This window comes from Sebastes umbrosus, chromosome 16 (genome assembly GCF_015220745.1).
Source record: "Sebastes umbrosus isolate fSebUmb1 chromosome 16, fSebUmb1.pri, whole genome shotgun sequence".
In the NCBI taxonomy this organism is placed as follows: Eukaryota; Metazoa; Chordata; class Actinopteri; order Perciformes; family Sebastidae; genus Sebastes; species Sebastes umbrosus.
This window is the reverse complement of record NC_051284.1, coordinates 26,432,938-26,446,143: the sequence shown is the minus strand read 5'-3', so window position 1 is coordinate 26,446,143 and position 13,206 is coordinate 26,432,938. Positions and strand designations below refer to the sequence as shown.

General features: G+C 37.7%; 1 protein-coding gene across 1 annotated transcript; it reads left to right on the top strand.

Moving 5' to 3' along the window:
* Window positions 1-885: 885 nt before the first annotated feature.
* On the top strand, window positions 886-10,278 carry rdh12 (retinol dehydrogenase 12). The gene is made up of 7 exons (XM_037796804.1): window positions 886-1,019; window positions 2,504-2,622; window positions 4,773-4,928; window positions 5,026-5,130; window positions 5,292-5,501; window positions 6,728-6,917; window positions 9,290-10,278. Exons 1-7 carry the CDS (start codon window positions 943-945, stop codon window positions 9,390-9,392), a joined length of 960 nt encoding a protein of 319 aa, XP_037652732.1. The 5' UTR covers window positions 886-942; the 3' UTR covers window positions 9,393-10,278.
* Window positions 10,279-13,206: the final 2,928 nt, after the last annotated feature.

The following is a 13,206-nucleotide window of genomic DNA, read 5'->3' as shown; positions in this document are numbered from 1 at the left end:
AGCTGTCGCTGCGCCTTCTGGGAAATGACGTTTTAAACACTCCTACTACTTCTTAATATAAATGTACACTACAACAATTCATCTTGGTTATTTATTTAATTTTAAGTGGAAACTCTACTTTAGATTTTAAAATGAAATGTGAATTTAACTTATTTTATTTTATTTACCAATTTATATATGTGGATGTTGACGTGACATGGCATTTTTACTGTCCAACAAAAGATTAAAAAGGAATATAATTAGTATTTTTCATCATTTAAAATGCAGTAAATGGTTATAATTGTTATATTAATATTAATATTACAATAATGGTAATAATTAGTCTGTCTGTATGTGTATATATGTATATATGTTTATATGTAAAATTCAATACAAAATATTGTTTAAAAAAAAAGTTTTGTTCCTTTAATTATTTTCTACCCTCTTTTATTTTTGTTTTTATATTATGTTTTCTATAATTTAAGTTATCTTTCCTATCCAATTGTGCCTTGTATGTTAGAAGTATTGAGTTTAGATTACAATGCCTTAATGTTTGTAAATGAAATATCTTAAATACATTTAAAAAAAAAAAAAAAAAGGTTGTTAAAAAAAAAAGAAAGAAAAAAGTTTTGTTCCTTTAATTATTTTCTACCCTCTTTTATTTCTGTTATTATATTATTTTTTTCTAATTTAAGTTATTTTTGCTATCCAATTGTGCCTTGTATGTTAGAAGAGTTTAGATTACAATGCCTTAATGTTTGTAAATGAATTATCTTAAATACAAAAAATAAAAATAAAAAAAGGCTGTTAAAAAAACTACAATCCCCATGATGCCGTTCGCGGTGTACCTTTCACCCCTTGCTAACGCTCTGCACCCCTTTATGCTTTGACATCAGCTGTTCTGCCTCCAGAACAGTGGCATCCTGCTGGAGGAGACAGAAAAACGCGCACATCCGTGGTGGTATGATGTTGCTTTTATTAATTGTCGCGGGCCTCGGAGTGGTGACGTTACTGGTGATTTTATTTGCTCCACATATAAGGTAAGCAGCAATTCAATGCATTCTCATATTAAATCCAACATTGACAGGACATTGCACTGATGTAATTATAAGGATGAGGTTATATAAAATACAATACACACACTAAACCACACTGATTGACATTTAATTTTTTTTATTTCCATCATGTATTATATTATTGCACACGACGCTCTGACATGATATTAAAAGCATAAAAATCAATGCCACATTATGATGGAGGAGCTGAGGGAGTTTTTTCCACAGAGATGAGTCCATCTGAGCTTTTCTAGGGCCTATCAGCAGGCTGAGCGTAGGAGGAGTTATATCTGTATGCATTTACTCCAGCAGAGCTATTGGTTATAGGGCGGTCCTGCTCAGTGGCGTGGGTTCGCACCACTTCACTGTTTCATTATCCAAGTTTTCTCTATGAATAATTAAGCCAGGCTTGTCCATATGTCCAATAATAATAAGAATGAGGACACATAACTTTACTGCAGAAGGAAGGGGCTTACTTCATTCATTTTTCTCTTTTATTCTCCTGTTCGGTTTGTATCACTGGGTGTATAAAATACAAAAAAAAAAAATGCAAATATATATTGGACATTTTCTGGATGTATAATTCATGAGTAGCAATAAGCAATACAATTATTGCATGGTAATGAATTATAACTTTCATAAAGTAAAAAGAAATGCACACAAATTGTGATAAATACCTCAGGCATAATTTTTACAAGTGTTTATTTAAGTCAATAGCATTTTCTTTCATCCATATATTTCCCCCTTATAGTTTCTCAAATATCAGATCACACTACATAAATAATGTAAATACAAAAGCACTTTTACTGCATATTTGTAAACTACTAATGTATGTATTTGTTTTTGTTCATGCTTATTGTGAACTTGCTATTATTTTTCTTTTTTCTTGTGTGTTTGTATTATTCTTGATAGTAATGAATAGTTATTGTTACTAAATGCATTTGTTATCATAAGGTTACTGGAGAAAAAATGAGAAGTTATTAGAAACACGTCAGTCTGATAAGGTAATCTGATTGCGTAAAATTATTTAAAATATAAATAAACACAATAAAATTATTCTAATGGCAATATCATTTCTTAAAAAAACAACCGGTAAATAAAAACACGTGTGTAATCTTAATGTAAAACAATAAAGATATCCAGTAACCGGAGTGGTGACGTTACTGGGGATTTTATTTGCTCCACATATAAGGTAAGCAGCAATTCAATGCGCTCATTCATTCTCATATTAAATCCAACGTTGACAGGACATTGCACTAATGTAATTATAACGATGAGGTTATATAAAACACTGTCCAGCCTCTTAACCACACTGATTGCCATTTTAAATGTTTTAATGTCCAATAATAATAATGAGGACACATAACTTGTACTTGACTGCAGAAGGAAGGGGCTTACTGGTCATGCAAAATGGAGCTGCAGTTCAGTGTCTCTAGTATTTAATCAGTGGTTATTGTGTGTGTTAATAGAAAATATTCAGCAGGAGGAGTGTGCAGCTCCAGTATTAGTCTGGAAGGGAAGACAGTCCTCATCACTGGGGCCAACACAGGGATCGGGAAGGAGACCGCCCTGGACATGGCAGTGCGAGGTGACTTTGGTTTTACAGTCAAAAACACATCATAACGCCTCTTTACACCCACAAATCTACCCCCTCTACAACAAGAGAAAACAGTAGGCTTTCCAGGGCTACGCAAAAAGATTGAAATCAATAAGTGTTATATCATGATAAATATATTATGATATGGGAAATGCATACAAAATGACTGGACTCTGTTCCACTGTATCACAACAGACAAAACTCTTAATATGTGTAAATCAAAAACTAGTTTTTAGCGCTGGGTGATATGGCCAAAATCTTCTGTCATGATATAGGACATTTCATATCTCGATAATGATATATATATATCACAATATAACATGTTTTCTGGTAATTCAATAAATAAATAGTAGGGGTGTCAATCGATCACGATTTTATCTGTTCAAAATGTACCTTAAAGGGAGATTTGTCGAGTATCAAATGCTCTTATCAACATGGGAGTGGGCAAATATGCTGCTTTATGTAAATTTATGTATATATTTATTATTGGAAATCAATTAACAACACAAAACAATGACAAATATTGTCCAGAAACCCTCACAGGTACTGCATTTAGCATTAAAAATATGCTCAAATCATAACATGGCAACAACAGCTGTCAGTGTGTCAGTGTGCTGACTTGACTATGACTTGCCCCAAACTGCATGTGATTATCATAAAGTGGGCATGTCTGTAAAGGGGAGACTCGTGGGTACCCATAGAACCCATTTTCATTCACATATCTGGAGGTCAGAGGTCAAGGAACCCCTTTTGAAAATGGCCATGACAGTTTTTACTCACCAAAGTTTTACTAGTTTCCTAGTAAAAATTAAACACATATAGCTATTATGTAAATACACTACCGTTCAAAAGGTTGACCACCCCTCGAGGGTCCAAGGTCCGCCCACCACAGTCTCACAAAACCCTGTGGGACACACTGTATTACATCATCCATGGATCCGTGGATACCCCCCCACACACTTCAAAACACATTACGGCGTCGCTGGCGGACACTTAGTGGTTGGCTATGTTGTTGGTTACCTGCTGTTTTAATATTTTGCCTTCATTGTTGTTTAATCAAACGACTAAGATGTACTGTATATAATATAAAGTGTCATTAAATTATTAAAAGTAAGAAGGCTCTTTTAAAGCTATTATTACACAGGAAGTTTAAAGGATATTTACAACAGCTCAACAACTTAATCCTCAATGTCAACCAAAGATCCTAATTCTCAATACAAATATTGGACTTTAAGATCTTTCGTTGATATTATAATGGTAAAGCTTTGCCTGATGAGTGACATAAGATGTGGATTAAAGGGTAACTTCGGTACACTTTTTGAAACTGCTGCAGTATTGAGGGAGAGCGCTGTAACCGTCAGCTGCTAAACGAGCTGCGAAGGCAAGTGAGCAGCGTCAATGTCACGTTGCGTTCACTAAAAGTGCTTTTTTTTTTTGCCGTTGACAGGCTAAGATAGTTATTATAAGTGTCTGACAACATTATGGAAAGAACCCTACAGAGAAATAAAACATGTTTCTTATCTTGTGCTTGATCCGGTCTGTTTGTTATTGTGTCCAAGTCCCGCTCAAGGAGAAGTCTCGTTGTGAAATCTGAATATCCGTATTCTCTGACTCAAATAAATATGGATGGTCATCAAATTCAAAGACCTCATCCACATTGTGGAAATCATCTAAATATTCACCTCGCCAGGTTTCAGAACGAGACTTCTCCTATGAGCGAGACTCTTTCCATAATGTTGTCAGACTCTTATAATAACAATCAGAGCCGGTCATGGCAAAAAAAACACTTTTAGTGGACGTAAAGGACGGTGCAAGCTTGCCCCAATAGCACCATAAAGTGATCCGTGGGCAGCTGCTCTCTACAGCGCTCTCCCTCAATACTGGACCAGTTTCATAAATTGATGTCCCTATTAGTCAGTTAGACACAAAAACATGTGGAAATATGGTCCAGGTTGAAAAATATTGAAGTTACCCTTTAACTTTAACAAATACTATCCTACATCACTGAGCAACGAGCCTGAACCAGAGACCTCCATCAATAAATGTCTTCCCAACAGAAGTCCCCTCATCCTCTCTGCTATGAATTAATGCAGTTTCTGTTTTGTTCATAGTTTAGCTGCTGCTTATCTTTCACACGACAGGGGCTCGGGTGATCATGGCATGCCGAGACGTGGACAAAGGAGAGGAGGCTGCGGCCAGTATACAGGCTACGTATCCTAAAGCACAAGTGGAGGTTCGAGAGCTCGACTTGGCGGACACATGCTCTATACGAGCCTTCGCACAGAAGTTCCTGGGAGGTGAGAACAGAGTCATGTCTACCCACAGAGCACTGCTTTATTTAACACGTATCACGGCTGCCATGTTTCTTTTTTTGTGTGATGTTCTCTTCTTCAGAGGTCAACAATCTTCATATCCTTATCAACAACGCCGGGGTGATGATGTGCCCCTACACAAAAACTATTGACGGCTTTGAGATGCATATTGGAGTCAATCACCTGGGTGAGACTATGCTGATATTTATAATTTTTTTCTTACCCAGAAAATACTATATTAAATAAATTCAAATTATTAAGAGAATTTGAATGCTGAAGTCTTGTTTAATAAAAGTACAGATTGTGTGTGTTCAGCACTGACTGTATTGTGTCTCTTACGTCTGTCAGGCCACTTCCTGTTGACGTCCCTCCTGATCGGGCTGCTGAAGCGCAGTGCGCCGGCCCGGATCGTGGTAGTCTCGTCTCTGGCTCACAACTTCGGCTGGATCCGTTTCCATGACCTTCACAGCCAGGGAAGCTACAACAGCGGATTAGCGTACTGCCAGAGCAAATTGGCAAATGTGCTCTTTGCCAGAGAGTTGGCATGTAGACTCAAAGGTACACAAACACACACACACACATATACAAAAAAAACACACAATACATGATGGGAGAATTGACAGATGACCTGCTCGTTCTGGCAAACAGAGTAGTGACAGATACAGGGTTAGTGATTAGAACAACTCGTCTTAAGTAGACTTTTTTTTGGTAATATTGATGTTTCAAGACCATGTAGTGTACAAAGCTTATAAAATGTAATATCATAAAAGTAAATGAAGGACTCAGCTCTAAAATGTTACACCCATTACAAGCAACAGATGGTGCATCCTCTTCTTCTGAATTTTGTGAGTAAAAGTCTTTACGGGAGATTTTAAATTCCACAAAAGAATACATCTTTTAGCCTAAAGTGTCAAGTAATGAAAAATAAAAGATAGCACAAAGGCATTTAAAGGGGCTAAATGCGAGATTGAAAGCATTTCTTTTGCCTCTGCATGGCTGTCAACATGAAGACAGCTGAGCTAACGGTGCTAACAGTGAAAACAACATCAACTGCTGACAGAGCTAACAGTGTTATCCTGGGGGAGGGTGGGTGCTACGCTTCCGTGTTGATGATGCCGTCGATAAGGATGGCGTTATCAGCTGTAACCTGATACCGCTGATTAGAAAGAGGATTCAAAAGAATGAAATCGGTATAATAAAAACATATAAGACATATGCACAAAATGAAAGGAAACTAGATGAATATTCTTTCATTGTATTTGGCAATGCAGAGAGATTAAGGTTCTGGGAAGAGTTTCTAAGCGAGAAGATTACAAATCTTACCGGACCCTAATCTTTTTCGGTTGGGCTTATATCTAGAGAAACATAATTATAGTAAAAATTAACGAGCATTTATAGACCTCTGCTTGTTTTATGCCAAAAGTAATGTATTATGAAAAAGATTCCCAGACCAAAGCACTACTCAATGAGACGGATTTTATCAAGGCTTCCATTAGAAAGGATCATTTACAGGCTAAACTGCACATATTTATGTATTTTGTATTTATATTGTAAGGATTTAGGTTTAACAGATGATCAAGTGAATGACAATGCAGTTTCCGAGCTTGTATAATTTTTATCTTTCTTCTAAATACTTGTTATATTTTGCATCTATTGCAATTAATATTCTCCAATTTGTATAGATTACCATTTATTCAAACAGGAGGAGTTGTTTTCTCTCGTGTGGGAAAAAAAAAAGAGGAAAAAATATTGCCCATGGTGACGTAGGTGTGTTTTCCTCACAGGCACCGACGTGACGGTGAACTCAGTCCACCCCGGGACGGTGAACTCTGACCTGACCAGACACTCGACTCTCATGACGATATTTTTCACCGTCTTTTCCGAGTTCCTAAAAACGCCACGGGAAGGAGCACAGACCAGCATCTACTGTGCCGTGGCAGACGAACTGCACTCAATCTCTGGGAAACACTTCAGGTACTGTAGGGGACAACGAGCTAGACATTATGTCTCAAAGACGGGAACTGGTTCTGAATGCAAATTTGCTCATTTGTTATTTTCATAGGGAATTATTAAGTTTTACATTTTAGAAACTAATTTAAGACAGACCTTCTTCATGGTGTATTCTGAAGTTATGTCAAACAGCAATATTAGGTTATCTTGGCTCAATTGTTGAGTGTCTATGGGATCAAAAAACATAATCATGATCCCTTAGGCATCCAGGTATAGAGCGAAATTAAGCAAGTAAACTAGAGGCGGGTGAGGGGGCGCCTTTTTCCAAGCTTTGTCTGAGGGGAGACGGGCAGTCTCAGACTGTGAAAACCACAGTGCTAGAGGGTAATTTAAGAGATCACCAGAGTGATTAAAATTCATCCCGAGGGGGAACACGAATGTCTGTAGAAAATTCCATGGCAACCCATCTAATAGCTGAGACATTTCAATCATGGTGACACTGATGAAAAGTCAGAAGATCAATAGGAGTCATCCCCTTGGGGGCTCCATGTTTATTTTTTACCAAATTTCATGGCTATGTTCCCAACTGTTGTTAAAATATTTCCGTCTGGATCAAAAAACAGACCGACAGACCCACATTCCCATCTCTAAACCAGTTCTAAACTTTACATTTTAGGGGTAAAGTTTAGATTTGGAGGGATAAACGTCTGGAACTAGAGCCACTGAGCCACTTCTAGGCTGCAGTGAAATAGTCCTCTTTGCTTAGGAAGGTTCCTAACGGAGTGAAATGACCCGGAAGTATTTAAGTGGCAGCCATGATAAGAGCTGGTCGAATTCTCTAATAGCTAAGGAAAGATGCTTCAGTGCTTCCTTTATTATCTCCTTTAGCACAGGATACACTGGACCGTCCTTTACCAAAGGAAAGGAGATAATGCCGTACCACAATTTCTTGCAGCAGCAACATTTAAAGAGACGCACATCAATAACATCTCCTGTCACATAATTACGTAGCCTAGTGTAAGTGCAGTCCTTATGAATGGGATCTTTTCACAGCAGACATTTTGACATGTCAGAGTAAACACAGGTGTTATTGATCAAAGTAATTATGGACCCATTACATTTAGTATGCCACAGCCATTCCAGTGAGTCAGCATGCACAATAGAAGAACTATGGCACACCTCAAAGAAACAGGGCAACTTGGTATCAAGCCAAAGCGCGTAATAATAGACCTGCTGGGTCACCAGAGGATAGCGTGTTAGTGTCACGTTTTGCCTCGATGAGGCGTAAATATTACACGTGTGTATTAAGGTGCAGTAGCCTACCAGCTACAAAAACACTCACTTAGGTTGAGGAAAAACGTCATGGTTCGCTTAAAATATGTACTGAGCTAAGTAAAGTATGTGAAAAAACAACATAACATCAGTTCAGAAAGTTCGTGACAAATGTCATAACCACCAAACAAAACACCGGTCTCCTGGTTGAAAGTCCTGTTTGTTGAAACATCCACCTCCCGTCCTGCCTGCTATTAGCAGTCTATCTCCTCTTTTATTCTGCGTCATTACATTGCAGTCAATACAGACTACATGGCATGAAAATGACACGCCTAAAGCAAGAAAGGCGTTCTTATTACACGCTTTTGCCTTACGCATTATCGTGTCATTCACACGCCTTTCTGTGCGACCGGGCTGAACAGGGCCATAAGTAAGGGTCTTGCATCGCACTGAAGGGGTTCCTTTCACAACAATGACCCGCTAGCTGTACATTATCCCGCTTAGTACACAGCTACTTACTTAAGAAATCAATAATTTGACACAAAAACGGTCCTCAAGATTATGACATCGGAACTGCGCCCATAGCAACGGTCTGTTATACATAGCAACGGTCTGCTATAAAGAAATAACAGACCGTAGAACACCATGATTGACCAATCAGAAACGAGTATTCAACAAAGCCGTGTAATAATTAATGTTATTAATTACCCTGCAATGACAAGGGCCTTTTCTACTTCACATATTTCCTTGACCTCATGACGTTTTCCATCAAGGTCAAGGACAAGTGGTTAGATAAGATAAGATAAGATTCCTTTATTAGGAAAATATATAGGACATATTTCTTTGACTATTCGACTGCAGCCCTAGTTATCTAGTTAAGCATCATTGTCACCACAGATGAAAGTGAAGATTCAGTACTGGAAATTTTAATTTACTGTAGAAAAAAAAAGATACTTTTCTTGTGTCTGACCTTCCCAAAGTGTCGCCAGATAAAACACTTTGATACTAAATATTATTATTATCATGCTCAAGGTCAAAGAGAAACGAGATCACAGCACCCAGAGTGATGACTCAGAGCATCATTAGCCCTTATGTAATACAGTACATCCCTCCTCTCATTTCAGCGACTGCGCCCCTGCCTTTGTAGCCCCTCAGGGAAGAAGTGAGGAGACGGCGAGGAGACTGTGGGACGCCAGCTGTGAGCTTCTGGGTATCGAGTGGGACTGATTCAACTTTTAACCACCATCTATCTCAGTTCTCAAAAGGAGTCCTTATCATTCATTTCATTATGGTTTCGATGTTCTGTACTTGAGCGTTTCTTACCTAATAAGCAGTCAGGTAATACTGTAAGAGGTACTATAATGTGAAGTTGCTTTTTTTGTGTAATAATGCAGTAATTACATTATAATAACTTGAGTATTTTGGTGCTCCTCAAACCAAAACCTCTCAACAGTATTATCATGTAAACACAAATAACTTTTTGACTCTATATTTTTGTGACACAATGTGAATACAGTGTAGGCAAAAAAGCAACTGTCTTGTAATGCTGTAGGATACTGTGAAGGGTCAAGCCAGGGTAAATGACCAGCAACTTTATCAAATATTGTGTTCTTTTTAATATCATTTCTCCAGAATTTGCAGCTAAATTGCTTGACTTTTGTGCCAGCATTTCTAAACAATTGCAGGGGTTCTTACGACATTTCCAGGTTGATATAAAAATTAGTAAAACTATCGAAGATCAGCGTCAGTCTGAGCCACGATTACTGCTTGAATTGCATAAATGTATTTTGTGATAATTATAGTCAACGTATGATATAAGAAGGTTTTTTCTATTTTAACCAAATAAGACTTAGAATCATGTCGTTGCAATATTTGCAAGATTTGTTTTTCCCCCGTTTGCATTGCCAAAAACTGCACCTTCCTGGAGGAACATCAGTTTTGCATTTATAAGGATCTCCCCAGTCATGTTTCCTTCTCAGCATTCACATGCAAGGTTGCCAAGAGTTTACATTCTGTGTTTTATACAAGTTAAACATGCCTTTTACTACACTTACATTCATGTTAAGAGTTGAATGTTTACATTTGATGTAAATAAACGGAGATATTACTATAAGGGTGCTTGAATCAATCTTTTGAAATTCTAGTTTGACATCAACGAAGTAAGAACAGGATGAGTGCACAAAAACAGACAAATGGTTCATCTTAAGCCATGACATGTTGGATAAAGTTGAAGCATTGCACAGATGACATGAGTTAGATTTGATGACAGTGTTACTGTGAAAGGAAATGTTTGACAATTTGGGAAATGCGCTTATTTAATTTCATGCCAAGAGTTGGAATATTGATACCACCTTCTTGTATGTATGCTAAATATGAAGCCTAGGCTAGCCTAGCTCTGTCCAAAGGTAACAAAATCTACAGATAGCCAGGCTACCCGTTTCCCCCGTTCCCAGTCTTTATGCTAAGCTAAGTTGGCCAGCTGCTAGACATAGCTTCATATTTAGTGTACAAACATTAAAGGAACAGTGTGCAACATTTTAGGGGATCTATTAGCAGAAATGGAAGATGATATTCATAACTATGTTTTCATTAGTGTATAGCCAACTGAAACTACGAATGGTTGTGTTTTCGTTAGCTTAGAATGAGCCCTTCATATCTACATATGGAGCAGGTCGTCTTCACAGAGTCCGCCATGTTGCTCCTAAAGTAGTGTTATCATGGTGAGGATGGCCTCTGAGCGAGGCAAACGGCGTTATCGCGGTTTTGTACTCGGCGGCTCACGTTACCGCAGTCTTGGAAAGGGAGGAGTGAGCGGCGGGGTACTCAGTTGGTTGCAATCTGCAACCACTCCACTAGATGCTGCCAAATCCTACAGCTAACTAACTAATGGCAAGAAAGCAAATAAGTGTATTTATCAAAATGTCAATCTTTCCTTTTCATTTCAAGAAACTTGAGCTCAATATTCCATTTTTTTTTTTTATATTACCTTTTTTTTATTATTTCATTTTATTTTACAGGAGATGAAGAAATCAATTACATTTCAAAATCATTAGTCCCTGCATCATCAAAGCAGTTACTGTATTACATATTTTACATTTTTTTTACCAAAAGAAGAAGTTTATTATTTATTAAAACTTTTTTTTAAAGTATAAAGTGCGGCAGTGATGAGACAACAGTCCAAGTTAAGGAGAATTAGAGTGCAAGAATGTCTACACTGGCTTTTTTTTTCATCTCTTACCGATCAACACTTAACTATCACAGGAAGATACAGTACGTCCGTCTTCAGACTAGTGCAGCTGAGGGAAGCAAGACCACGGGACAACACAGTACCTCCTCTAAATAAAGAAGACCTTGACCATGTAATCTGACACTTTGTACACACAGTGTCCTTGAAAAGGCAGCTTCAGCAACGTAGGTGATTGTCAAGTAAACTAACTAAAAAACATGTTTTATGGTACATTTTGCACTGTTATCTAGTTCAGGGTGGGAAAGCTTTGTGGAAAAAATAGGCAAAATTAAACATCAAAAGAAAAATATGGCAAAAGTTAAATCCCTTTTTAAACATTATTTGACTGTTTATCTGTGTAAATTAATTATTTGGATTTATATAGTTCAGACAGATGTTTGTGAAGAGTCCCATGAGAACAAAGTGAAAAGCATGATTTAAAATTAGCGTCACTTTTTATGCCGTGAGACATAAAAACTAGCCATCCAGAGACAAAACGAATGAGTCGATCCTCTAGATAGCAAATTAAACTTCATCAATAACATGATACATAAGTGGGTCCCTTTCTGTATCAAACCTAAATCTTTTACGTTTCTCTCTTAATCTTCAATGCCCAAAAATACCTCAAATTGATATTAATTCCCCTTACCAAAAGGGAATATACGCTGAAAGCTCACAATAAAATGTGCTCCACAATATCAGTTAAAACAGGTACACAGCTTCATCGGGATTACAAAAACACAATTTTTCAGTTTCTTCAAGGTTTGAACATGTACTGTTCTTGGCGGAGGACATTTCACTGCATTTACGTTTCATTAAATTCACACACAGAAACGTTAAGGACATAAAAAAGAAAGATAGCAACACATTTGTCTGAGGCCTTCCAGTCAGTTAAAGATATTTTTCCCTTTTGGCTGAGGTAGGAGATTAGTCGTCTAATCTCTAAGTCAAATACTGAGTTGTGTAATAGTTGTTGTCATTCCTGTAACATTGTTCCCTCTCAAATAGTGTACAGCAAAATATTTCCAGAATCGAAATAAAGCACGGCGGTGATTTGTCAGTTTTACTGACAGGAAGGCTGCACAGACTTAAAGAGAAAGTGATCATCAAGGTTCCTGGATGTTTCCACTGAAAAGAATCGTTTAACACCAGGCTGAAACACATGTCGAAAGCTTCCTGTTTCACCTCTGCTTACACACAATGATTCATGACCACACGGACCGTTATGTGAACTGTACGTCACTGCAGCAAGCCGAGAATTCTCTTGAAGGATCGCAAAAACATCATTCTAACATTTTAGTCAAATTTGGGCATAGACACTAAAATCCTCTTGAATCCTGAGCCCCATATAAAGTGCTGCAGGGATTGTTCCCTCGACAAAAAGCCAATAGGATTGTTCCATTGGGTTTTGGATTATTGCAGAAAATAAACTCTGTGGCGAACACACGTTTACACGTTTTGTTCCGTAAAATGATCTGATTTTTAAAGAGTGAATGCAATCGGCAGAAGTAAAGCCGGGCCGGTCATTGTTGTGAAATAAACCTGACCGTTGGTGATGCGGCACCCCGACGCGAAGCGTAGCCGCCCTGAAGGGGTTTATTTCACAACAATGACCGGCTCCCTGTACATTATCCCGCGTATTACACGGCTACTTACTTAAGAAATCAATAATTTGACACAAATACAGTCCGCCAGAGTCCAACACCATTACTGCACCCATAGCAACGGTCTGCTATAAAGAAATAACAGACAGTAGAACGCTGTGATTGACCAATCAGGATCGAGTATTCAACAAAGCCGTGTAATAAAGTAGAA